This window comes from Coffea arabica, chromosome 4c (assembly GCF_036785885.1).
Source record: "Coffea arabica cultivar ET-39 chromosome 4c, Coffea Arabica ET-39 HiFi, whole genome shotgun sequence".
NCBI lineage: Eukaryota > Viridiplantae > Streptophyta > Magnoliopsida > Gentianales > Rubiaceae > Coffea > Coffea arabica.
In genome coordinates, this window is record NC_092316.1 from 20,240,495 (window position 1) to 20,267,578 (window position 27,084).

The 27,084-nt window shown below is 38.7% G+C and overlaps 2 protein-coding genes across 5 annotated transcripts; one reads left to right on the forward strand and one right to left on the reverse strand.

Moving 5' to 3' along the window:
• The first annotated feature begins 12,219 nt into the window (after positions 1 to 12,219).
• On the forward strand, positions 12,220 to 15,320 carry LOC113722457 (uncharacterized). Of its 3 annotated transcripts, none has more exons than XM_072046169.1 (5): positions 12,220 to 12,359; positions 13,304 to 13,438; positions 13,527 to 13,595; positions 14,025 to 14,131; positions 14,412 to 15,320. In XM_072046169.1, the coding sequence occupies exons 2-5, from the start codon at positions 13,306 to 13,308 to the stop codon at positions 15,096 to 15,098; spliced, it is 996 nt and encodes a 331-aa protein (XP_071902270.1). In that variant the 5' UTR covers positions 12,220 to 12,359; positions 13,304 to 13,305; the 3' UTR covers positions 15,099 to 15,320. The 3 variants fall into 3 exon arrangements, with proteins under 3 accessions (XP_071902270.1, XP_071902269.1, XP_071902272.1); XM_072046168.1 differs by having other exon boundaries at positions 12,235 to 12,376; XM_072046171.1 differs by having other exon boundaries at positions 12,305 to 12,376; positions 13,254 to 13,438.
• A 1,910-nt stretch (positions 15,321 to 17,230) lies between these two features.
• On the reverse strand, positions 17,231 to 22,574 carry LOC140005324 (uncharacterized). 2 transcript variants are annotated; one of them, XM_072046166.1, is made up of 3 exons: positions 20,820 to 22,574; positions 20,073 to 20,485; positions 17,231 to 18,103 (listed from the first exon to the last, which is right to left on the reverse strand). In XM_072046166.1, exons 1-3 carry the CDS (start codon positions 21,682 to 21,684, stop codon positions 17,315 to 17,317), a joined length of 2,067 nt encoding a protein of 688 aa, XP_071902267.1. In that variant the 5' UTR covers positions 21,685 to 22,574; the 3' UTR covers positions 17,231 to 17,314. The 2 variants fall into 2 exon arrangements, with proteins under 2 accessions (XP_071902267.1, XP_071902268.1); XM_072046167.1 differs by having other exon boundaries at positions 20,823 to 22,573.
• Positions 22,575 to 27,084: the final 4,510 nt, after the last annotated feature.

Consider the following 27,084-nt stretch of genomic DNA (forward strand, 5'->3'; position numbering starts at 1 on the left):
AAAGTTCATTTCTTAAGAAATTAGAAATTTTTAGCTTGACTCGACAAAATTAGAAAAATCATATCTTGAGTTTGGAAAGTCAAAAAATGGAAAACTTTATACCGTTGGAAACTAAATTCAAAGTACTAAAACTTTCCTGAAGACATTTTTCCCAGATTCCAAACAAAAATCATTCGAATTTCAGATCAACGTTACTATTTCATGAAGATAGGATAGAACCAGTCTTGTTTTTCAGCAAAGTTTGAAAATTCGGCAAAATTGATAGATAATTAATTAACATCTGAAATTTATAATACAGAAAGAGTTTCAAGTCAAGTTTCAAACACAAGAAGAATAACTAAATTTGGATTTTTTAACAGCAAGATACAACAGTTTGAAGATGGCTAGATTTTGCAACCTGTTCAGCATTTTTTTCCAGTTACCAGCTTTGATATAGTTTTGAAATCAGGTCATATCTAACTCTACACAAATCCAAATTGGGAATGGGTTATGGCGTTATAAACTAGATTCAAAATACTACAATTCATCAAAAGAAATCGTTTTCAAACTCCTTTCACAAGAGGGGCGAAATTGAGCCACAAGATGCAGCTACACAGTTTCTCTCGGACAAATAGATAAAACAGGTCAGTCCACTTTGCTGATTGGCTACGGCTCACTCAAAATGAATTAGCAGGGGAATCTTATACCATTCGAAAGCTCTTGGTGCCTAGTTTCAAATGCCACAAACGACACTCAATTTTGACTTTTGTGCAAAGATTTATGCTCAAACAAAGTACCCTTGGTCGGCTGACCTAGCAGCTATTTTCCAGATTTCTTCCTTTTTACAAAACCCAAGTTTTATTTAATCGATTGAAATGATTTTTGAAAGACAATTTTAACACACATAATACAATATATAACAAGCATTTTTGTAGTCATATAAGCAACAAAAATTTGAAATCCAAGCAAGGCAACAAAGCAGCAGTTTCGGCCAGCTCTTCCCGTGAGATTCTTCCAACTTTCTCTCATCTTACCAAGCCAACATCAAGTCACTCATCACACAACAACAACAATCAAGCAAGAAGCCTCAAGTCCACTACCTAAAAGGTCACCTCAAGACCATTACCTAGGATGTATAGTAAGAAATAAAAGTTCCTCAAGTCCTCTAGCCTAATTTCTTGATTAGGGTTTCAAACTCATGAAATTCAACCTCTAATCTTGGTAAAATTGAAAGATTAAAGAAGGATGAAGTGGTTACCTCTTCAAGCTCCTAAACCCTAGTTGAAAGCAATACTTTCCACCAATACTTCACCAAGAATCACTACAAGATTGCACCTTCCTTCTAGTTAGAGCAAGAATCCAAAAGTTTTGTGGGTTGGATGATGATGATCAAGCAAGATTGAAGCTAAAATGTGAAACTTTTCTTCCCTCTTTTCTCCTTCTAGTTTCAGCCGAGCAAGAGAGAGTGTGAGGAAGTGTATGGCTTTTGATTTTTGTGTTGAAAAGATGAAGGAAAGCAGGCCTTAAGTTTGTGGAAAATTCAACCTTCAATAGTGGCACAATAGTGTCTTGCACTACCACTTTCTCTCTTGTTTGTTACATTTAAACACTAATCCTCCAAGGTGTGACGGCCCCACCTCCCCCTAAGGCGAACCAAAGGGTTCGGCGGGCCGCCTGCCCAGCTCTCGCCGGGACTCAGTCGTTCCCTACAGTTCTCAAATAAATTACAATATAAATTTCAAATATTACATCAAATGTTCCAACATTTTCATATCAAAAGCGAAGCATCCACGCTTCCACTGCGCCACTCTGATCCATGATCCCAATTCTTATACAAGAGAAATTCCATAACAATAAAATCACAACAAGCCTTCCTTCGCTACGAGCCCTGTGGAGGGGAATAAAATAGTTTTGGGGTGAGCTAAAAGCTCAGCGAGTAACCAGAAAAATCAGTAATCAAATCGGTTTCACAATAGTTCATTTCAATGATGTCATAAATCAAATGATAAGTCCAGAAACAACTACAACATTTGCAAAACAGTAAATATGGAGTATCAATAATTCAAGAAACATTTATAATGGAAAGCGATAGTAACATTCATGAAAAAGATACGTTCGTTCTCCTGACATTTCCTCCTTCTTTCAAGCTTTTGAAAAATGCATTTTCGTTTCTTTTATAAATAAATGCCTCGCTCATTTGGTCATTCATTTCATTCACCAGACTCCACCAACCTCCACCAACCTACAAAGGTAATACTCGAATATACCAAACGTTCACCCAAGTCCCTAATCGCCCGACCGAGACCGTTTCTGGCTCGAGACGACCGGTAACAAGGGGCAATGGCCAGTTCAGCCCAAAAGACTTACATCATGAGCAACTAGCATTTCAATAATTAAATTCTTGAAAATTGCACAGTTATTTAGGTCGAGTGCGATAAAGTACACTCGCCTAGAAAGCTCGTTTTGGAAATCATTCAAAACACTTAACACGTTATCAATCAATAATACAAGTCATGAAGTCAAGAAAATATAGCAAATAAGGAACACTCATATGCAAGCACGCATGATATGCAAGAAAACAGTTCAAAAGTAACTTTGGAAACAGTTTAAAGGTAAATAATGCAAGAAAACGGTACAAAAGTAACTTTGGAAACAGTTCAAAAGTAAATAATGCAGGAAATGGTTCATAAATAACTTCAGAAATAGGTTGAGGTCACTCACTTCCATGGCTCAGAAATCATCCATCATATAACATTGCCTTGCTCAAATCCAAGTCTTAGATCACAAACTCAATGTGAAGACCCGAAAAAATTTCTTATTTTATCGAATATTAATGGTTTAATTAAGTATTTATCCACCTGTTTTCCCCAAATAATTTATTACTACCATTTTAAATCCATTCGTATGGAATAATGTCTTCATTATGTTTTGAAAGTGTCCCGTTAACAACTTCAATTTTCGGAAGGATTGTTTAGGTGAGAAATAGTGCACACGAGTGTTTCGAGGTGATATTATATTCGAAAGTATGATTATCCTGGGAAATTAAGAACGGACAATAGCAGATTAAGAAAAGTTAATCGAGAATTAAAGGTGAATAAGTTCTAAGTGAGCATATACTACTCACGCGTGGATAGTTTTCCAAAAGATGTATGGATACAATTATTGGAGATTTGAGGAGTTAATACTCGACTCATGTGAGGACTCGTAAAAACTATTATTTTATTTAAACCTAATTTATGGCTTAATAAATTATTTAATTGGATTTTTGCCACGAGAAATATTTTCTAGTCTTATTAGACCTAAATACATGATAATATAACTTCGTTATATTTTAAAAGTGACTTGTTTCAAGAATTAATTTCCGGGAGCGCGTTAGTGAGAACAGTGAATAGTGCTTGGAAATTTTACCTGATTGAGAGTACAATAGGTTTGGAATATTAAAGATTTATATAATGGACCTAAAATAGGTAATCTTATGAATAAATACTCACGTGATAGTTAGTAGTACAATCGTTATAACAATTTCTCGAAGGTTTCGCGTTATAGCGTTAAAATTTACGGTACGCGTTTTCACACACGCGATTTTATTTGAGGGACTTTAGACCCTTATTTCGGGACAATTAAGAGTGAATAATATTTACATGAATCTAAGTGCATTAGAGGTTTAGTGCACTAGTGAACCAAACGCGCGAGAAATCGAGCCGAAACGTGCCCAAACGCACCCTAATGAGAGTTGACTTTGGGGATAATTTGCACCACACATTGTGTCTTCCTTAAGAAGCTAAATTTGGACCAACACTCTCTCTCTTAGTCTCTCTCTTGGCCGAAATTCTCATCAGCAAAAACACCACACAAAGTTGTCATTTTCATCTTCAATTCTTGCACAAAACCTTCATAGATTCACACCAAATTTGAACTACACTTAGCTTGTTGCTTGGAGAGTTCATCTAGCTAGCAAAAGGAGGAGTTTTTCACGGTTTCTTGGAGCACTAGAGGACCGAAAAATTTCTGGTTTAAGACACCAAGGAGGTATAACACCATCCTACACCTTAAACTTGGATTATGATGGTAGAAATGCATCTTTAAGCTATTGCATGTGTATGGGTGTCTTGACATTGGTGTAAAATTTGAAAAGTGGACTCTATGGATTCCCACACTTGGGTTGTTGCTGATTTGATGATTGATGGTGGTTATATTGTTGGTTTAGTGGTTAAAATGATGGATTAGTGGTGGGTAATTGATAGAAACTTCATTGGGTGCAAGAAGCAAAAAATTCCGAAAATACCCCTGTTTTGTTCGGCCACTATAAGGCCAATTTTTGGTGAATTATTGGCATGAACATGATGTTTATATGTTATATTAGATGTGTGAAAAGTTTCATTGAAAAATAATAAGGTTTGGTTGGGCAAATGAATTTTTTGGGGAAACTAGCAAATCTGGAAACTGTTCCCGTATGGCTCAGACTAGCTGTGGTATTTCGACTATAACTCTGTCCTCGGATGTCGAAATCATGTGCCGTCAGTGGCGTTTGAAACTAGACATCCCAGGCTTTAATTTGAGATAAAATACATGTTCTGATTCTTTGTGAGTGAGCCGGACCAAACGTTTTAAGATCACTGTCCTGTTTCTCGGAACTGCTGGAATGGTCTGTAGAGGCAGCAACTTGAGGCTCAATTTCGAGCTGGTTGCTTGCCAAATTTTGAAACGATTTCTTCTGTGAACTTTTAGTCCTATGAATGCATTTTCCAACGCCATAAACCACGCTCAATTCCAAGCTAAATTGACTGAGTTGTGACCAAAATAAGAGGACTGCCCTGTTTTGGAAAAACGTATTATTTGGACTGGTTTCGGACAAAAACCCGTGAGTAATCTTATTAATTGAAATTTTGATGCTAAACCATTACCAAAGGTATCATGGATGTATCTTAGACCTTTATTTCACAAATGAACCATGGTTGGATAGCTTTCTTGGTTAAACGATTTGAATTTGGAAAATGAAAGTCAAAAGGCAGATTGCCTTAGGAATTTTTCCGGAACTTTGGGTGATTAGTTCACCACCTTTCCGAGGGTATTTTTCCCTGAAATTTTACAGAGAGATACCTTCCATATAGTATTGAAATACTACCAATTTTGGTATCAATCCAAGTTCGTTTCAATACCTAATTAAATTTCTAAAGTTGGAGGTTCAAATCTGGAAATTCTTCTCCAGTCTTGAATTTGCCCAACTTTGAGCTACCGTATCTCGGTACTCGAAACTCCGATTCTTGATCCGCTTGTTTTGTTATAAACTTCACTTGCAACACTACTTGAGTGACAAATTTCAGAGGCTGGTTTGCAACGTATAAGTCGTGCCGAATTTTCAAAGTTGGCCGAAATCCAACTTAATGCTGCCTTGAAACCAATTCTGTACCTTCAAGCTCATTTTTGAGCACTTTCCACTTCGATTCATGGAAAAGTGTCTTCTAGGAACTTATAGTACTTTCTAAGAGGTTTCCAACGGTATAAATTTTTCCAATTCTCGACTTGTACCGAGTGAGTTACGATTTTTCAAAAATTCATAACAAAACTGAATTTTTCAAATTTCAAGGCAAAGGAGTTTTCCAAAAACTCTTAATTCTCTTAGTAATATTCAAACGTTTTGCCCTCGATTTTTATGATAAAAACTCAATTAATATTGTACTTAATAAAACGCAAGTTGAACCTCGATTTACGAGTAATTGAGGTTCATTTTTGTAAAATATTCCTTAGATTGTACTAATGTACAATCTTACTTGATAATTGAGATATTTGATTAATTATCCACCATTAACTGCCAGGCACACAAGGAGACCTTCAAGAGGATCTCACCGTGGACACTTGAACTCCAGCGAATAATCTTTATTGATTAGCTCGGTGAGTGTCAAGTGTGTGAATCTTTGATACTTACTTAATTGTGGTAATTATTAGAGATTTTAAAAATAAGGGCGGGTGTGTACTTTATCGCATCCGTTCTGATTTCAAATGAATGAATGAAATGTATTGAATGAATGAATGAAATGCAATGCTATGTAATGGTTACATATGTCGTTGGAGTGAACCTCCTCGACTTTCAAATGAATGGGGGACGCCCAAACTCATAGGTCGACCTTTAACTCGAGCCGGCAATGGGCTTGGTCGGGAACTTGGGCGAGCCATGAGATTATAAGCTCGACCTAATAAGAGGTCTTGCTTGGCATACTCGTCGAGTATCGCCCTAAAAATAGACTTGTGGGCCCTTGGGGTGTACGGTGGACGGAGGGAAGTAAGTGGTGATCTACGGAAATGGAAATACCGACCCGGTTGACGGGAGGGTCAACGCGGGAAGGTATACGAATGACAACGGCAAAGCGAGTGGAACTTAGCTCCTGAGAGCTACTATATCCTTGAATTGTTTCTGATTATTTTTCTTGCTCAAATGGTACTTTATTGAAATATCACGGTTTTATTTAATAAAGTTGAGATTGCTATTTGAACAATGTGCTTGCATGTGTGTCCTTGGCCTCACGAGCGTTTTGCTCACCCTGTAGATTTGTTTTCCTTAACAGGACTGGAAATGGAGTTAACGCGGAGAAATCTCCTTTTGGATATATTGTGTTTTAGGGTTTCAAGTGTATTTTGGCTCGACCCCTTTATGATTGTACTTTTGGAAGTTTAATGTATCATTCGGATATATGGGGTGTATATTTTGGAATTTAAGTTGTATTATGAACGCACGACGTGCGGGTGACAAGCTGATAGGTACCTTGTGATGTGACCCTGAGAACTGTATGGATATTGTTAAGCATGAACGTTTCCGCACTATATGTATTTGCACTAATTTGATTGTGGTATCTAGTATCGCTTTAAGCTTGAACGTTTATTGCTTGAGTCCTGGCGAGAGCTAGGCAGGCGTTCCGCGGATACCCTTTGGTGCGCCTTAGGGAGAAGTGGGGGCGTCACACTCAAAGCAATCAAACCCTTTAAAACTTCGGACAGCACTTCCCCTAAATTTGCTTACTTTCCCAGCCATCATGGCTTCATTATATCTTCAGCCAGTCCCAAAGGTACACACACAACAACAAGTTCATCCAATAGCCATTCAGCAAGCTCCAAGTAATACGAGTACAATTCAAGCTTGGGAAAAGTTCGGAAATGAAAGTTAAGCTCAAAACCAGAAAAATAATTTTGACGTCATTTTACGGTAATGGTACCAAAGGTGTTACGATTGTCGAATGAAGGCACAAGACCCACCGTTTCGAAGCTAAGAGACAGGGCTACAATATTACAGAAGGTCACTCAACCCAGTTTCGAGTGTAACCAGGTCAAAAATGCAAGAAACTACACCAGAACCGGAAAAACAGATTCACAGAACGTATTCTAGCGGAAACATCATAAATCAGGCTATCCAAGTCCAAATCCAGAAATTCTAAAACCAGCTGAAAGCTAAGAAACAGGGATAAATTTCATTAGAAGGCCTCAACAACCAATTTGGAAGCAATTCCAGCCAAAACAACCAATTACAGGCGCAATTCTTACATTCGGGTAAAACCAGAACAGCAATAGTAATTTCGACTTTTCTCATTCCACGCTACTCCGATTGACCTGAAATTTTGTAGGCACCTTTAAAATGTCATTCCCTACAACTTTCATGTTTTAAACCAAGGCCAATTTGGCCTCTATCTATGAGCTACAAATTCGGGCAGAATGAAGAACATCAAACCCTAACTTTCCAAGATTTCTTCCAAAACAGAAATTGTTTGTAATTAACCACTTTTTCCACCTCATAGAGTCCTTAAACATCATTTCCAATCATCATATATAGCCACACAATCATGTTCATATTAAAACAGAAAAATCCCCAATAATTATAAAACTTCACCAACTCAACCAAAAATCACAATATAATCCATAAAGTTGCACCTTATACCACCACTAATCATGATTTAAGCATCAATTAAGGAAGGAGAGTGGTTCCTCACAACTCACCTTAGAAATAGAAGAGAGAGAACAACTAGGCACCTTAACCTTCCAAATAACTCCACCAAACAACTCACAAACACTAATAGAAGAAGTTTTATGGAACAAATGCAAGATTAAACGGTTGATTTGAGAGATTGAGCAAGATTGGAGACCAAAATTGTGGAGAGTTTTCTTCCTTTCTTTGAGCAAGAAAGTCGGCCAAGAGAGCTTGAAATAAGAGCTTATTTTGGTCAATTTTTGATATTTATTTGGTAAAGGTAAAGGTAAAGTCAAATGGTCAAAGTCAAGAGTAAATTAGATGGTGACGCTTGTCACCTTTATGTTTAAAACTTATCTTTTTGTCTCTCCAATACAAATATCTTAACACCTTGTAAAATAATATCACTTAATACAAAATTCTAACAAGTTGTCAAAAATATAATGCATTTACCGCACTTGCGGGTCCCACGTTCAAAACGCACTTCAAAATTAACGTGGACTAACTTGGATTAAGAAAATGATTTGGAAACTATATTTCCTTATAGAAATGTATAAAAAATTAATATATTGAAGAAAACAAACTTAGAGACAAGAAAACAAATAATGTCGAGAAAATATATAAAAATTTTCGGTTTCTCATACTCCTAGTTTTCGGGTCACACAAGGTAATTCCTTTAACACTGTAATTACTCATACTCACTAGTCTAGTATTAAATTCTCAAATCTCTAATTAGTCGAGCCGGTGCGACTTTCGAGAAACTTTCGACACGAACGCGATAAAAGCTTAATTTAAGGGAAATTCATGCAATAATAGTATAATTAAATAACACTAGGGCAAATAATTATAAAAGAGATTAAATTAAGAAAAAAAACATGAGTCCTCACATTCTCTCTCCCTTAAAAGAATTTCGTCCATGAAATTCACATCTTGATTTAGAAATAGGTTTGGATATTCCTTTCGAATCTCTTCTTCTACTTCCCAAGTTGCTTCCTCTATTTCGTAATTCCTTCATAGAACGTTTACAAAAGGGATTTGCTTATTCTTTAGTTCCTTCACCTTACGATCCAGAAGCTTCATTGGTTTCCCCTCATAAGTCAGTGTCTCGTCGATCTCAATATTTTCTGGTTGCAGTACATGGGAGAGATCTGGGTGATACTTCTTGAGCATACACACATGAAAAATATTATGAATTTGAGACAAACTTGGCGGTAATTCCAACTTATAGGCCACGTTTCCCACACGTTGGAGAGTTTGGAGTTAAAATGGCATGGGTGGCATCTCTTATATCATTTTTTTCTTGTATCGATTCTCATATTTAATTATAATACACGTTGGGTTCTTATTTTCTTAACTTTTATGGTTTGGTAGTTTGTAAGCCTAGGGAATGGATTAACTTCTATGATTGTTAAGTGAAATTTTCATAGTTATTTGAGGTTATTTCTTGAGCAAGTTATTTAGCTCTTTTCTTGTTACAATCATGATTAACTTTGTACTATTAGTTATAATTATTTTAAGGTGCTATTTCATCAATAATTATTGTGACCCAAAACTAGTTCATGGAAGTGTTAAACCTAGGAAGCTAACTCACTAGCATAGGGTTACACCTTTGTGACTTTATGGCTTCAACCAAATAATTTTATAGAGTTTAATAAATCTATAGCTAGTTTCTTTATCATGAAACATAGGTGAGGGATATTTATAGGCATAGTTGGTGCTCTAGCGAAAGTGAGTATGACGTACATTTAGAAATTATGCCATAATTAGCCAAGATAAATGAACTCTTTTAATTTGTAAGTTCACTTGCAAGAGTAGTTTGTAAATCCATAACCTTACGAATGTCTTTGTTATTGTGTTTACTATTTTTATTTCATGTTTGTAGTATAAATTTACTTGCTTATTTGTGATGGTCTAAATAATAGAGGAGTTTGAAAACCATTGGTAGTTGACAATCTTTCTTGTGGGATCGACACATAATATTCCTTATACTCATTAAATGATTTGTACACTTCCAAAAAATAGGATGTTTAGATTTTTTTTTTTTTTGTAATTTGGTGTGAAGTAAAAGTCTCGTCACTAAACAAAATACCAAAAGTAACGCATCCTTATAGAAACACCCTCTCATAGTTGTGAATTATTATTCTCCTTTGCAGTTGAATGCAGAGAACAAAAGTGGCATTTGCCTTCTAAACAGACAAAAAGGCTCCCGAATGGTGTGCTACTGTTGCAGAGGCCAGTTCAAAATCAAGGAGTGTAATCGGGAAACCAAGGAATTTTAACACACCTCTCGTTTCTCCTTGTGCTACGTGGCTCAATGTGGGATAAGAGGGTTGTGTTTTCATCTACCAATTAATAATAGAAAATATGATCATAAAGCTGTCCCAGAAGCAGATCAAGGTAAGGACATATATGTGAAAAAATATTCACATAAAGATTAGCAGCTCAGTTTGAGACACAACAACAAAAGGTAGTGAAATTAAAGATCAAGAGCATGAAATAGAATGTCTTTCCAATTACAGGCCAAATTGGGGCAAAAAAGGGGAAAATCAAGCATCACAAGACAGCTATGTTGGGGGTTTCTAGTTTAATCATGTGCAAATCTGCATATATTCACATATTTACGGAAGGGGAAAATGGAAAAATAGAGCACAACATAACAATCTCCTGCTAGAGAGCACCAAGAGGATTTTAGATTTCAATAAAATAGAATTCAGAAAAATTGAAATAATATTTCGATAAAACGTTTCAGGAATAGATATTATGAATACGTTATTGAATTACCGATTATCGGCGAAATTATCAAAATTTTTATAATATAATGTTATATATATTAATTATATATATATATAACTAATATACATAGCATTATATTATAACCTTACATTATATATTATAATATATATATATGTGTGTGTGTGTTACTAAATGTAAGAGAAAGTCTACTAAATACTAAATACTAATTACTAATTAACTAACTTAACTATAACTATACCTGGAAGCCGAGGAGCAGGGGTGGGTTGGATGAATCGGGGGAAGGAAATGTACGTGAAAGATCTCGGATTCGAGTCTTCTCACTTTAAAAAAAAAAAAAAAAAACTTGGAAGTCAAATTTGATGAAAGTTGACACGTTGGAGTTTAGCTTGACGATTAAATTTAGAGTTCTTGTTTATTTCAATGTTGTTTAAGAAATGACATTATGAGTTAGGACTTAAGATTATGAACCTAATTTTTTGTATATCATATTTGTTTGAGTTAAGTTGATTGAATTTTGTAGGAAAAAATATGGAATATTATTTTGTTACAACAATTTTATAGAGAAAATTAAAATATTTTAACTCACTTTTATATGAGATTATGAGTTGGGACTTAGGATTATGAACCTAATTTTTTGTTGTATATCATGTTTGTTTGAGTTAAGTTGATTGAATTTTGAAGGAAAAACATAGGGAACAATATTTTGTTACGACAATTTTATAGAGAAAATTAAAATATTTTAACTCACTATTAACATTTTGGATTTCAAATATTACGAAATTACCCATTCTTCGATCCAATTTACCAAACTATAGTCTGGGTGGTAATTGGTTATTAGTCTTAAAAAATTGATTCTCGAATTATTAAAATTTTTTATCGAATTCCCGATTACTAGCCAATAAATACCTCTAGGTGACTAAACTTGAAACTTGGGATGGCAATGAATAGGATAAAATATAATACCCGTAGGTATTCGACTCGATAGTTAATCCGATTAAACAACTGATGGATAATCCATTAGCATTTGGTATTGATGAAAGGTAACCGATGAATAATCTAATAGGGTTTAGTAAGAAAACCCTAAAAATCCAGAACCTGACATACATAACACAGGCATTTTATCTTTTATAAAATATTGAATTCCTCTCATTTAGGTTGTACGACTCTACTAAAGTTTAAAATTTAATATAATGTGTTGATTTAACATTTTATATGTATTAATTTTAGTTTGATAATAATTCATTATCTTTTCTAAATTATACAAATTAGCGGATTGAAGCTACTCGATGAATAATTCAAATCCGCAAGTGAGAGAGTTTGATAATGAAAATTAAAATCCGTAACGTTACCCGTTAAGATTTAGTAAAAGTTGGTTATGTAGGTTAGGGTTTATTAAGAGGGATTTTTTAGAATACTCTTTTTATTACCCAAAAAAAGGAATAGGTGTTTTTGTATACAATACCAACGTATGAGAAAGTCCAATAGATTACGTTTTCAGTCACTAGGCTCTCATCCAACGGCTCAAATTTCTGCTACCAACAATCCAACCGTGCTCATACGTTGAATGTTTTTCCATAAATAGGCCGTAGAGCCACAGTCTAGTCTCTCATTTTTTTTCGTAAGCCCTTCTCTCCTCTTCTAAACCCTTTCTAGGGTTTTTACTCTGCGTTCGGTAACCCTCTAACTCTGGTACTTCTTCTTAAGCACCCCGATGAAAACCTAATTTCCATACGCAGCATGAATATAAATTTATCTATGCATTTATCTTGTGTTTATTATATTAGATTTGATGATTAATGATGTAAAATTCATGTTTATGTGGTTTCATGCTCTAGTTCTTGATGATTTATTTTTTGAATGTTGGTTTGGTGTTGCCGGGATGGTGTCTAGATTGATGATTAGTGATTTGTAAAGAGCGATGGACTTTAGTCCTGAATTGAAATGCTTTTATTTGAAACAGAATTCATTTCAGTACTATTTATTTGGCAGTTAAAAGATATTGATCCTTTTGTTTTGCGAGTTTTTTGGCATTAAATCTTGTAGAAGGGGTGTAGGGTAATAGCGGTGTAGTGCTTTTAATTTATGCTTTTCAAAGAGCAGTTATTGTGCCAAAGACGAATTTCTCAAGTCTGAGGTATTGTAACGTTTTCTGGAATTCAAGAAACAAATGGAAATGTTAGTTCTGGTATTTTCCAATGGAAGGAGGGGGAAGTGGGTGCTGATGGAAATAGACGCTTTTTGTCATTTACGTGTGCAAAGGAATATATGACCTTTTAAAGTACATATGGCCTTGCGAGACTTCATTTTTTATTTCATTTTTGATACGTCAGGAGATGAGGTATCAGGTATAGGCATGAGGGTGGCAGCCAGTTTGTTGCTTGTCAGGTTACTTGTATGCAAATTGCTTGGGTCTTTTATCCAGTAGTCCATAATTTTGGATGATCCTATTGGTTTGTTGAGGCAGGATTTCTGAATTGTTGATTACCTAATTTTGTTACAAATTCATCTAGCCCAGTAATGTATTTGGCTTCATATCTTTCTGAATGTGTTGTCTATTTCTGGCTAGGCCTTTCACTGCAAGTCAATGTAAGTGCTATATATTTTTGCATTTTACAGTGATGGCTTTCTTCAATAAAGCCCGAGGCATTCTCCAGCATGCAGTAAGGAAGCATATTAATCATGAAATTTCTGCATCTAGACCGTCCATATTTGAAGCAATACGATGCATGTCTTCAAAGCTCTTTGTTGGAGGTACTCTTGTTGTTGTTGTCGTCATTGATGAAATACCAGCCATTGCAAATGTTCTGTTTAAATCTGATGATGCCCTTTATTTTTGCAGGGCTCTCATATCAAACCGATCAGGCAAGTCTCGAAGATGCTTTTCAAAAGTATGGAGAAGTTATTGAAGGTAATGGTTCTCACAAAGCAAGAGTGGCCATTGAATTCCTCGTATTAGTAATCTGCCAGTTCATCAATATTCCGTACTTATTCTAGCAGTTTTCCTAGAGTGGATAAAAACCTGTTCTGCTTACTTACCTAATTGCTCTGAAAATATATCAATTTTGATAGTTTTGTTGAAGAATTATTCTGATAGGTTGAACCGCATAATTGGGCTGGCATATGCACATCCATTCTTCTTTCATGGCCTGAAATTGCGGAAAACTTTTGTTTTTTTACTGTAATTCCCTTTAGATTTTTGCCTGCACCAGGTTTGATTACCTCTCTCGACAAATACCCTAGAGATATTTGGCTATTTGCTGCCTTGTTTATAGGTTTATTTTCTGTTCAATTATTTGACATTGATGTATTTGTCTGAGTTTGTTTTGCCATTCTGCAGCAAGAATCATTACAGATCATCAAACTGGTAATTCCAGAGGTTTTGGCTTTGTTACTTTTCAAAGTGCTGAGGCAGCTTCTTCTGCTATCATGGCCTTAGATGGAAAGGTAGCGCTGCATGTTTCTTTTATTTATTCTCTTCCCTTTCTTCCCCTTTCCCTTCATGACTGGATCTGCACTGATTTTTCGAAATAAGTTACATAATCTACATGGAAATATACAATTTGGTGGTGCTACATAAAGTGAAGTTATGTGCTTCATTAGATGCAAAGGGTTGCACTTTGGAATCGCTGGCACTAAAGAGTTTAGGTTTTATTATTTGCATTCTTCAATCTGAACTTTCAGTTTGACCAGTTCATTGTGTGTGTTCTATAAAATTTTCTTTCAGGAGTTTCATGGACGTGTCATAAAAGTGAATCATGCTCATGATAGGGCACCACGAGGAGGTGGTGGCTACAGAAATTATGGTGGCGGCTATAGCGGTGGTGGCTATGGAGCCGGCGCCGGCTATGGAGGCAGCGGTGGCTATGGTGGTGGAAATTATGGTGGTGGTAATTATGGTGGTGGAAATTATGAAGGTGGTAATTATGGTGGTGGTGGGAACTATGACAATAATTTTGGTGCCAATCAGAGTGCTGGAAGCAGTGGCGGTGGATATGGTGCGACTGCTGGAGACAGCTATGCAAGTGGTGGTGCGGTTGGCAGTTATGCTAGCACTGAAGGGTCTTATGGTGGTAGCAGCACTTATGCTAGTGGAGGAGACAATTATGGTGGCAATAATTTTGAGAGTACAAATGTGGGCTTTGATGGTGGGAACAATCAGAATTTTGGTGTTGCTTCTGGTGATGGTGCAAGCGATAACTACTTTGCAGGTAACAATAATGCTGGCGGCGGTTTCAGTGACACTGGGTTCAACAGCAATTCTGGATTAAGCTATGGTGCTGGGAATCAATATGGTAACGATGAGAACAATAATGTGGTTAATGCTGACGGTAGTTATGACCAAAATGATGGAGGAGGGAGTTTCCAGGATGATGATGAGTCCCATGACTTTTTGGACAGAAGGGCCCCATAACCATACTAAGTCTGCCTGCATTTGTGCTCACTGAAATTTGCTCTCCTTACCCCATGTCCGTGGCTCTCAACCTTTTCTTTTTGATGTTGGCTTATAGTTGTTTTATGTCCCCGCAATTGCGAATCTGTTAGTACTTCTTAATTGGGCCATGTAAACTTGAATTGTTACATTTTTTAACTCAATTTGGTAATGAGAAGTTTGTTTCAATGCCAGTTAGGCTTAGGTTGTCTGTGCTGAGCACTTATCCTGTTATGTTTAACCGCTTGCTCTGATGGAAGTCTGTTTCATGTAGCTTGGCGAGGAAATTGCAGCATTCTTCAGTTTTTTTTTGAGAATTTCTTGTAGGTTATTTGTGCAGCTAGTCTTTGGGTGACAAGAAGTAACAGTTATAACTAGTTTTATATAGATTGCCGTTTCTCAACCCATATACATCCCCTCCCCTTCTAACGGCTTCAGTAGAAGTATAAAGCCTAGATTGGTGAGCAGGCCAAATTCTTGACTACATTCGGTAGACCCAAGCTTCATTAATGTTCTTCAAGTTGAGCAGGAAGAAGGGGGATGGCGTCTGAAAACCTCCACGGGGGACTGAAATCAGGTGAAGCTACCAATTGGGACCATGACACGCAGTTTGAAATTTTGATTATTTTGCGCGTTTGAAATTTTTTTCAAATTTGGATTGTTTACTTATTGATCGGAGCTTAAACGAGCTTTTATGAATGAAGTTTGAGTAGTTGAACTTCTTACACTAAATTTCACAATCACACTAATTGAATCGAGTTCAAGCCAAATTTGAAAGTTTATCAAGCATCAAATGTTGCTCAACTTTGATTTGATTAGTTGTTGAATCAAATTTAAGCGAGCTCTTATCAAAATGTTAAGCTTTTATGAATGAAGTTTGAGTAGTTGAACTTCTTACACTAAATTTCACAATCACACTAATTGAATCGAGTTCAAGCCAAATTTGAAAGTTTATCAAGCATCAAATGTTGCTCAACTTTGATTTGATTAGTTGTTGAATCAAATTTAAGCGAGCTCTTATCAAAATGAGTTAAGATTGATATGAGTATCAAATAGCTTAATTCATATTTCAGTCCTAGTTTTATGTTTTTTTATATGTTACTTTTGAGGTACACCTCAAGGTCAAAATTCTAGAAGATTTTCCTAGTTGTTTTACCTCTAATTTTTGTGTTTACCAGCTTATATGCATTGTGTTTTGAACAAAGATTACTAACTAAAGCGTTCACTGTTCAGAGAGTTATGTTGAGTTGGACTTCCATTGCTTAACACCTGAACTATTGTGGAGTATATAGATAAAGTTGGGCATATCATACCTTTCCATGCTATAGATTTTGTTCTGTACTGTTAGGTTATGCAAGACAATCTCTTCTATGGTTGTGCAATATTTTCATATGTTAGTTCCAAGGGTTTCACACCTCATACGGTTAAAATCTTTTGTGTTTACCTGCTCATGCACAACGGATGCTGTTCCCATGCCTTCGTGTTTTGAATGGCAAACTAATTTAAGACTTGCAAAGTCTGGATGAAAAGTTGCCAACTGAAGAGTTATACATAGGTTGCCCTTCGATTGTTTACCACCTGAACTATTTTGAAAGCAAAAATCTGCGTTCCTAGAAATTTATGCCATGTACCTCTTACCCACTATTAAAACAAAATTGACATTTTAGAAAGTTATGGTGCTCTTTGTATCTGTCAATTGACTTTGGCAAACAGGGGTTATTGTTGGTATAGAAAGGTGTTGGATACGTTAAATATTTGGCAAACAGGGGTTATCATTCAAAGGCTTCAAGGTTAAATATTTGCCCATTTGGTTTTGACTCGAAGGATGGTGTTTCAACTAAAATTAGAACCGCCTTGATATCATCTTTTGCAGAAGACGTAGCACGTCTCATCCACTCGACAACGAAATCTGTGATGAGAAATTTATAATCTTTTTGCCTGAGTAGTTTATTGGCTAATAGAACAGCGCCAAAGAAGTCATTGAGCAGCTGCTTGAGCTATAAAAACAGGGTTTTATCGCATCCAAGAATTCCAAACAACACAACCAAAAGAAGTTAAGTTGGGTAAAGGCAATCAGCATCAGAAGTTTAGAAAAGAAGGTTTCTCCAGAAAAGTTTCACCGAAGATTAATCTCTATATAAGACGATTAAAGTTTCAAATTCTATATGCCTCTCTCTCTCTCTGTTATCGATGTCAACCTATTGTGAATGTTCATTTTCATCAGGTGAAAACAATGCCCTTTGAGCATTCAAAACTACAGGAGAGCCTTTTCGGGCTTGTTCCACAATATGCTTTATCAAGATCTCTTCCATCCCATCATACCCAATGTCATCCTCATCCCCCCTCGAAACGATACCAGTTGTCCGGTAGTAGTCATCTACCCCAACTTGTCGAGTGGAAAATGTTAATGGTGTTTTATCGGTGAATGGCTTCCCTTGTGCTTCATATATCACGTTACTGTTGTGAAGCCAATATTCTTTCTGGCCACCAGTCTGCAATAATTCTTGATTGTGGCTGTAGTTCAGCCCGGATGGACTATCCGCTTCCTCAAGCTCATTTACCTTTGTGAACTCATCAAAAGGCTCATTATCCGCATCAAGAGCTTCCGCTGATAAGTTTATCACCACAGGTTGGTCTGCCTGATTTGGTTCCTTAAAATCTGGACTTCCTTCAGTTGAACAGCATGCAGATTCACTCTTGCACAACTGTGTCCAATAACTTGTTTGCTGTGATTCCATGTTTTGAACCTTCCTTTGGCTATTCTGCAGTGCAATTTCAAGCTCCTGGATACGTTGTTCCAATCTTGATTGAATCACTTCATGCAACCGCAAGGTCAGCTCCCTGGGAGAGACTGCATAATGAGCAGATTGAGTGGTGGAGCTGCCACTTCTGTCCTGCTCTGCATAAGGTTGAGGACCACTTTGTCTAGCAATGGCCCCAGCCTTCAGCACTCCCTCTACCGCATCTGGCACATAATCTGCATCAAGCTGGCAATGCGTTTAAAGTTCTGTCAGAATTTTGGATAATCATTTAAATTCAACTACTGCAGAACTAACAAAATTTGACTTGACATATTAAATGACATATGTATTTGTTTCAGATGTTAAGCAAATCCTGCATGTTTAGAATTGTGAAAGATCTCTTAAACTTCTGAAGAAGCAAGAACTAAAGGTATTTATATCACTACGTTAGCCAGGACAATGTTATACTCGGCTGGTGTATAGTGGGAAAGGAGATTATTTTATAACCTTCTCATTTGGCAAAAACATATAATACGAACTGATAAGAGTTTTAAGCTTTAGCGAATGAATGTATCTGTAGATACAAAAGAAAATGAGAAAATGACATTCCATTCCTATGCAACTAAATGAGCTGGCACATACATTACTGCATCAGTATAAGAAAGTGATGCAAGACCCTGTCCTGGGTCTTTACTCCCTCATCTTTCAAAGATTTTCATCCCTTTTTCTTCTTGCTTGGGAAACAACTAAAAACAAGAAAAATATATGCTAAATTTATTTAAAGCTTCAAAAACCTCAGCTTTACACTAAAATTTCAATCCACAACCTGCACACGATATCCACACATTTCCCTGTGTTTACCATTTGGCGATGAGATAATGAAATAGGAAATTATTGAAGATCTCAAGTTCTAGGTGAGATTCCAGTCATACTGCCTAATCCAGGCTAAGAAGGCAAACAGTTTGCAGTTACGATTCCCTCAATTGATGAACCTACTGGAACAATTTTATCAATTGAGCATCCTTTATTTTACCCTTCAACAATCACATACTGAGTCACCATATTCTTTATTACAACCCTTGAACAATCACCTGCTGAGTCACTGTATTACCAACATAATATATAGCCCATTTCCCACTAATCCATCTCATAATAACCTAACAAAGAATCAACTTCATAAATCAAATCACAAGGATGTGAATGTGCCGAATACTCCAACCAATTTCCTAGCAACATGCTAAACTTCAGGACTTTATAGTTTCTGCATGTCACAACAGTTTCAATCTGCAATTACCAGATGAGGTGCCATTGATCCAAGAAATGAAGAAAAAGGCTATGATTTATGACATTTTCACAACGCTACATATGACAAGAATCCACCAAAAATTGTTTCCCAGGTTCTCAGCCTTTTTTTGGGCTTGTTGTGTGTGTGTGTGTGTGTGTGTGTGGGGAGGGGGGGTGTTGGTGTAGAGTGACCTTCAAGGAATCCACTGCACAGCTAAGTGCCATAGCAATAGCTCCTAATATAAGCGCCAAAACTTGTTTGGCAATGCTTCCTTTGCAATTCATGCAGATAATGAACACATTTTTTATTACTCTTCCATGATTGGGAAAATTAGTCTCATTATGTGTCTAAAAGGCAAATAGATCGATGCAAAGATGGGACCAAACAAGACAATGGACTGAAACCTATAGGACTGAATTGTTGAAGATTTGAAACTGGGATTCATCCAGTTAGTCAGATTTTTGTCAGATTGTCTATTTGCTTCAACCAAAAACAGGAAAAACCACTTTGCATTATTTGCAAGTACAAGGGGATAAAGATAACCACCATTGAGGTAGAGGTGTCTCGGAGGGACTGGTTTGAGGCAATATCCAATTTGAACAACCCTTCCGTTTTTCCAAAAATAACAAACTGACTAACCATCTGAAGATATATGAGATAATAAAATAACAAAAAACACATAAGTGACATGGTTGAAAATCAGAAGTCAAACTACCAAGAGTGGACAATTATAGAGTTCCACAAGAAAAACAAAATCTCCATACCGACCTATGCATGACTGCATATATCTGCTAAAGAATTTACATTATCTAATTCAATCCACAAGGAGTGACTGAGATTCGTTCATCATTACTGACCCAACGATTTCAAGGTAATAAAGACATCTTATAATTTGCTCAAGGTACTAAAGACATCTTATAATTTGCATACCTCAACTAGATTTGATATCTTTCTGTCCAATCTGCTAGTGCTCATGTTTAATTCTAACCTCTCAAGTTCAGCTTCAAGCTCTGCTTCAATTTTGCTAAAAGATTCTTCCTCTGCTTTCTGATCTTTATATACGTTGTCACAGTCATTCAACTTCTCTTCAGAGGAAAATGCATGTAGAGGCCCATTATTAAATGGATCATTCTGCGTATCCTGTGATTCAGAATCTTCAACAGCAAGTTCTTTCACAGTTAACGAATCTTTCATCTCAAGCTCATCCTGTAAATCCTGAACCAAACTCTCTGTTTGTTTCAACAAGTCACTCAATTTGTCTACTTCTCGTTTATTAGTCAAGAAAGAAGAGATTAGGCCAAGAGATAATCCCAGACAGAAAAACAGAGCACCCTGTGATGTCCCTGATTCAAGATGGCAAACTATCAGGAAAGCCACAATATTTACAAAAGGAGGAAAAAATAATTTAGCTCACTGAAGGACAAAGTTATAGAGAAACTGCATTTACAATTTAAGAACCAAAGATGACAAACAACCTGGACTAGAAATAGGCTTAGCAATGTTAAAAACATATCTAAAAGCTCAAACTAACTGAAAAACAAATTGATTGCAGTAAATAGTAGCAATGACACACTTCTTTAATTTGTTTGGAACATCAAATCAATAACCACACCACTATATACACCATAAACTGATTGCAATAAATAGTTGAACAAGCCTAAAAGTAAGCATACAAACCACCTTGCAGTCTTTGGTGCTTTCCTTTTACTCCACAAGAAAGGCTCGATCTTCTATGCTGTTCCATTTCAATATCAGTTTTAGCTTTTCTGCGGAACTCCATAGACCCAAGACTAGGCAGTCGAGGAACTCCAAATATGTCTTCAAGATTGGTAGCTGTGTGAAGCTTGCTTTGCACAGATCCAATGGACAAATTGCAAGAATTAGCAATTGCTCTACTGATTATCCTGCTCCCATCTGTCACAACAAATGGCTTAATGGTTGGTGTGCAAGGCGAACTAACAGAGCTACAACTGTACTCTGCTGTTTCAGCTCGCTCTTTGTACAACTGAGCCAAGAGACAACTTTCCATGGAGTTTAGAGGCTTTAGTGATTGTCCATTAGTTCGTCTGCTCCTGAGACTGCTCTTCTTCCTTGCAAAACCATAAGAAACAGCTGTTTCTTGAGTAGAAGGTAGCAATGACAAGTCCTGATAAGTCTCATCTTTATCACCACACATTCCAACTCCTTCCCTAGCCACATGTACATCTTCATAGCTCGAGGACCCAGGCACAAGATTTGAAGCAGAGTGAGTATAACAATCAGCACAATCACCGATTGTAGAAGCTATATCTGGCACAGAAGAATCTCGCGCCAGCCTTTCTTTTTCTAAAAACAACTCTACTTCTAATTTTTTACCGCACAATACATCACAAGGCCAGGAGTTCTCACCCTTGGCTTGCTGATTGCTTGATAAGGACTCAGGTCTAAAAGTAGGACTCTCACATGATGAATCCGGAAAACTCCTCCTACTCTTTACAAAATTCTTCCAATGCTGAGCTACATATCCAGCTCCAGCAGCTGCTGCAACTACCCATATGTCCATTTTCTATCCCTTTTTCTCCAACTCCAATCCTAAACTAGTTGAAGCAAACAAATTGCGTCTCTTCTAAAATCTAAGCATCCAAATATCCCAACGAATCAGCAACTAAATACGTTCAGAACATAAAACTTTCCACCAAAAAAAATAAAATGCAGTCAATGCAGTTAATCTCCAGACTTGTAGAAATATATTCAAGCAGAAAACCAGAACCCCTTCTTCTACAACTCTATTGTCAGGTAAGAATTAAGCAAAAGGAACCCAACATGTTCAGATTATTCTCCAAGAAAACGAATCTAAGCCAAAATTAAGGATTCTTAGTTCTTTAAAATCCATATTCAGATTATCAATGCCCATTTTACCAACTCTACCTCTGAACAGAAGAACTTCATCAATCAATCAGAAGAATCCCATTTGCCAGAATTATCAAAATCCTCGGAATTGTCGAAAATCAGCAAGAACCCGGTTCAGAAAGTTCCACCAGAAAAGTATCCAATTGAAAGCTACACCTGAACTTTCAACCCAACCTAAGCAAACCAGCTATCAGTGAAAAGGACGGGGGACAACTGTTAGAGGAATACTTGTGACCTTTTCAAAAGGATGATAATTGGGAAAGAAAAAGGGAAAAAGAAAAAAGAAAAAAGGGATTATGGGCTTAGTTCTTCTGCAAGAATCGTGAGAAAGTGAACTTTTTCGCTATGTAAGATGGGAAAATGGGCATGTGGAGGCAAAACCTATGGGGTCCAAGATTCCAAGAAGATTGTCAGCGTGAGGTGCAATTGTTGCCGGATTTTGTTGTTTTGGTTTTTGGTAATTGGAAGATGTTTACGTTGTAGCGCCTTCTGGCTTGGCTGCTCTGTTTATCTCTAATTCAGCAATATAGGACACGACAGGACAGAGTAGTCCCTCTTCCACGTGTAGTGCTTGATTTTATTTTTGGGAATTTGAAAAAATAGAGATAGGAAGATTTAAAATTTACGAGAAAGACATGAATTTTTTGAAAATTTGAAAATTGAAATGTGGAATATTATTCATAAATTGTAAATAATTCAATATGATGTAGGCAAAATCTCAAATTTATCATTAGGAGCATATGTGAGCACTTGTATGTGCACGTACAAGCGTACAAATGTGTAAATCGAAATGTGCACTGAGGATGGTCATTTCGGCCCGGGTAGTCCAAAGGCTCACCCCGGATTTTTCACTTTGGCCACCGTCCGTCACGTAACATCCCACCTCCTTATCACCTCGGTCAACATCGTAGCCGAGGTGACTCCTGGACATTCGACTTCAATACAAAGGTTGGATGTGACCCCTGGCACCTCTGACGCCTGACAGAAAGCTGCCCTGACGCGCCGCCGGAACCTGACGAACGTCCCATCACGTCTTTTCACAGAGACCGGTCAAGTCCACTGGATGCACTGACCGTATCAGATCTCTAGGAACCTGTGATAGCAGTCCCTCTCTCCCATCCTTCCTCTATAAATACTTGAAGCGCCCACCGTGAAGGGGGATGACCAATTTCTGGTAACAAACTACCCTACTCTTTTATTTCACTTCTCCCAACACTGAACTAACTTAAGCTTCGGAGATATAACGGGGGATCCAGCCCCCCCTTTGTTTGACCTAAGCAGGTGACCTCGTCCAAGTGTTCCACCCAAGGTAGAAGTACTTCTGCAGCTCGGGTGACTCACTCCAGCGGGACAAAAATCATCTCTTCAATTGGCGCTGTCTGTAGGAACGCAAAGACTAGAGTATGAAGCCTGCGCGTTCTAAGAGCAGAAAGGCTCTCACTATTGGGGCTGAGCAAAGCAATGCAGCACAGCCTAAAGATATCCCCGAAGGGCAGGAGTCCCCTAGGACTCAGCCCGCAAACGAAAAAGCCATCTCTCGTATGGCCGAGTTTGTTACTGAGAATCCCAACATTTTTGAGGAGTTGGGGAGATACCTCAAGAGGCAAGGCAAACAGAAAGCTGAATCTTCTAAGAGGAAGTCGGATGGGTCTCCTGAGGACTCATCTGAAGAGGAGTCGGATGGGAGGCGCTTAAGCCGAAGTGCCTCGAAACGAACGTCCTCTAAGACTACCTCTAAGGTGGCCTCCCTGACAAAGGCACTCTCCCAAGGTCTCCTAGGGCGACGGCCTGAGGATGAACCTCGGCCGTTAGGAGGACGTGGGGCCAATTACATGAAGGCACCTCCCTTCACTGATGACATTAATGAGGAAAGGCTCCCTCCCAATTTCAAGCTCCCTGCAATACATCCTTACGATGGCCGAGGTGACCCTGAGGATCACATCCACGCTTTCATCTCGGCCTTCCGCCTATACTGCATCCCTGACCCGGTCATATGCCGGGCCTTCCTAGTGTTCCTCCAGGGGACAGCTCGAAAATGGTTTTGGGGATTAGAACCTAGGAGCATCTCAACCCTGGGAGGATTGGTGGAGAAATTTCTCCATCGGTTCATTTCATCCCGACCTATGACCCGAACCTCGTCTTACATGCTGAATATGCAGCAGAATCCGGGTGAGTCATTTCGGTCGTACGTTCAAAGGTTCCATGAAGAAAGCGTACAAATATCTGACCCCAATGAGCAGGTCACAATTGCTGCCTTTACCCATGGGCTCGTCTCCGGAACGTTCAACACAGGGATTCACAAGAAGTATCCCCGCACGCTCCACGAACTGTGGTTGAAGGTCGAGAAGGACATACAGGCCGAAGACCTTAACCGCATGAAGAAGGAAGTTCAAGCTACTCGCCCGAGAGCTGATCCCCAAAGGGGAAAGAGCCTGGCCGAACTGAAGTGAAAACAGGAGGTGGTTTCCAAAGTTCTGGCCGGGACCGCCGTAGCCTGTTTGATAGGATTTCCAAGGGGAAAGCCTCCATCCCTGAGTCTGATCTGACTCCTTTGAACACCTCCCGATCTCATGTGCTATCCGTAATGGAACAACACAACCTCGGGAAGGCACCTCCCAAGATGTACGGTAGCCGGGATAAGAGGAACTCGAACCTCTATTGCTTATATCACCGAGACATCGGGCATGAGACTGAGGATTGTAACGATCTAAAAAGGGAGATCGAGAACCTCATCCGGCAAGGTCACTTAAAGCAGTTTATCCGCCGAGGTGACCAACGCCGAGACAACCGCCGTGGCGGACGAGGTGACCAACGGCGAGACGAACGTCGGACGTCACGTAGCAGCTGCCGACCTCCTGAGGATCCTAGGGAGACAAAAAGGCCTCCCTGAGACGGATCATCAGGTCAGGGGTTGGGCTACGGACCAAATATCGCCGGGGTGATCAACACTATCGCCGGAGGTCCGACGGGAGGAGATAGTCAGAACTTCCGGAAGAGGACCTACAGGCAAGCCAATCCGGAACAGGCCAAGTCGAGCTCTCGCCTGGCCGAGGTGATCACCTACGGGCCCAGTGACCCCGTTCCAGCTGCCTCTAGCAGTCATGAAGCCTTGGTGATTGAAGTGCTCACCAACAACTACATTGTGAAAAAGGTTTACATTGACCCAGGGAGTTCAGTGGACGTCATGTACCTCCGCACCTTTGAGAGCCTCAAGCTGGCCAGGAGGAGCATGACCCCGGTGAGAACCCCTCTTGTAGGGTTCGAGGGACACATTGTGCACCCCGAAGGGATGGTGACTCTGACGGTGACCGTGGGACGTCACCCCCGCTGCAGGACCATCCCCGTTAATTTCGTAATAGTTAAGGCTGACTCGCCCTACAATCTACTCCTAGGTCGACCTACACTTAATGCTTTGCGAGCAGTGTATTCTACCTACCACCTAAGTTTTAAGTTTCCTATTCCTGCTGGGGTGGCCGAGGTCAGCAGCGATGTCTGCGCTGCCCGAGAATGTTACCCCGGTGAGAACCCCTCTTGTAGGGTTCGAGGGACACATTGTGCACCCCGAAGGGATGGTGACTCTGACGGTGACCGTGGGACGTCACCCCCGCTGCAGGACCATCCCCGTTAATTTCGTAATAGTTAAGGCTGACTCGCCTTACAATCTACTCCTAGGTCGACCTACACTTAATGCTTTGCGAGCAGTATATTCTACCTACCACCTAAGTTTTAAGTTTCCTATTCCTGCTGGGGTGGCCGAGATCAGCAGCGATGTCTGCGCTGCCCGAGAATGTTACCTCGCCACTCTACAAGTAGCTTCCCCATCAACCTCCGGGGTAAGGGCTGAGAAGAGGTCAAATATCCTCTCGATAGACAGCATTGATCCTCGGCGAGCTGAGGAGGTGCCAAGGCTAGAGACTGGGGATGAGGTGGAAGAGTTCCTTCTGGACCCCACGAAGCCTGATCAGATGGTTCGCGTTGGTACCCGATTACCCGGCCTTGTCAAGAAAGGTATGCTGGACCTCCTCAGAGACTACCGGGACGTCTTTGCTTGGAACTCAGAGGAGGTTCAGGGAGTCCCACATCACATCATGATACATGAGCTGAACGTTGACCCCCAAATCCGCCCGGTCAAACAGAAAAGAAGGCACCTCGGCCCTGAGCGTAGCCGAGCTGTTGGCGAAGAGGTGGACAAGCTCCTCCCTGCAAAAATTATTTGGGAGGTCCAGTATCCGACTTGGCTGTCCAACCCGGTCATGGTAAAGAAGGACACCGGGGCCTGGAGAATGTGCGTCGATTTTGTGAGGGCTCGCAAAAACTATTATTTTATGCCTAATTTATGGCTTAATAAATTATTTAATTGGATTTTATTTCCAAGGAATATTTTCTAGTCTTATTAGACCTAAATAAGTGGTAGTATATCTTCGTTATATTTTTAAAATGATTCGTTTCGAAAATTAATTTCCTAGAGCGCGTTTAGTAAAAATAGTGAATAGTACTTGGAGATTTTATCCGCGTAGTAGCACGATAAGCTTGGAATATTGGAGACTTGTACTATGGTCCTAAAATAGGTAATCTTATGAATAAATATTCAAGTGATAGTTAGTAGTGCAATCGTTATAAGAATTTTCCGAAAGTTTCGGGTTATAGCGTTAAATTTGACGGTACGCGTTTTCACGCGCGCGACTTCAATTGAGGGACTTTAGACCCTTATTTCGGGACAATTAAGAGTGAATAATATTTACATGAATATATATGCCTTGGAGGTTCAGTGCACTAGTGAAACAAACGCGCGAGAAAATCGAGCCGTAATCGCACCAAACGGCCCCTAATGAGAGTTGACTTTTGGGTGAATTACCACCACTTATTTCACCTTCTCTTGGAAGCTAAAGGAAGTCAGATTTCCCTCCATTTTCTCTCTCCTCACAGCCGACCAAACTCCCTCCTCTCTCTAACACAATTGCTTCAAAAATTCTGCTCACTAATCTCACTCAAAACCACCCCAAATCATCTCCAAATTTAACCAAACTTGCACCACACCTAGCTTGACACTTGA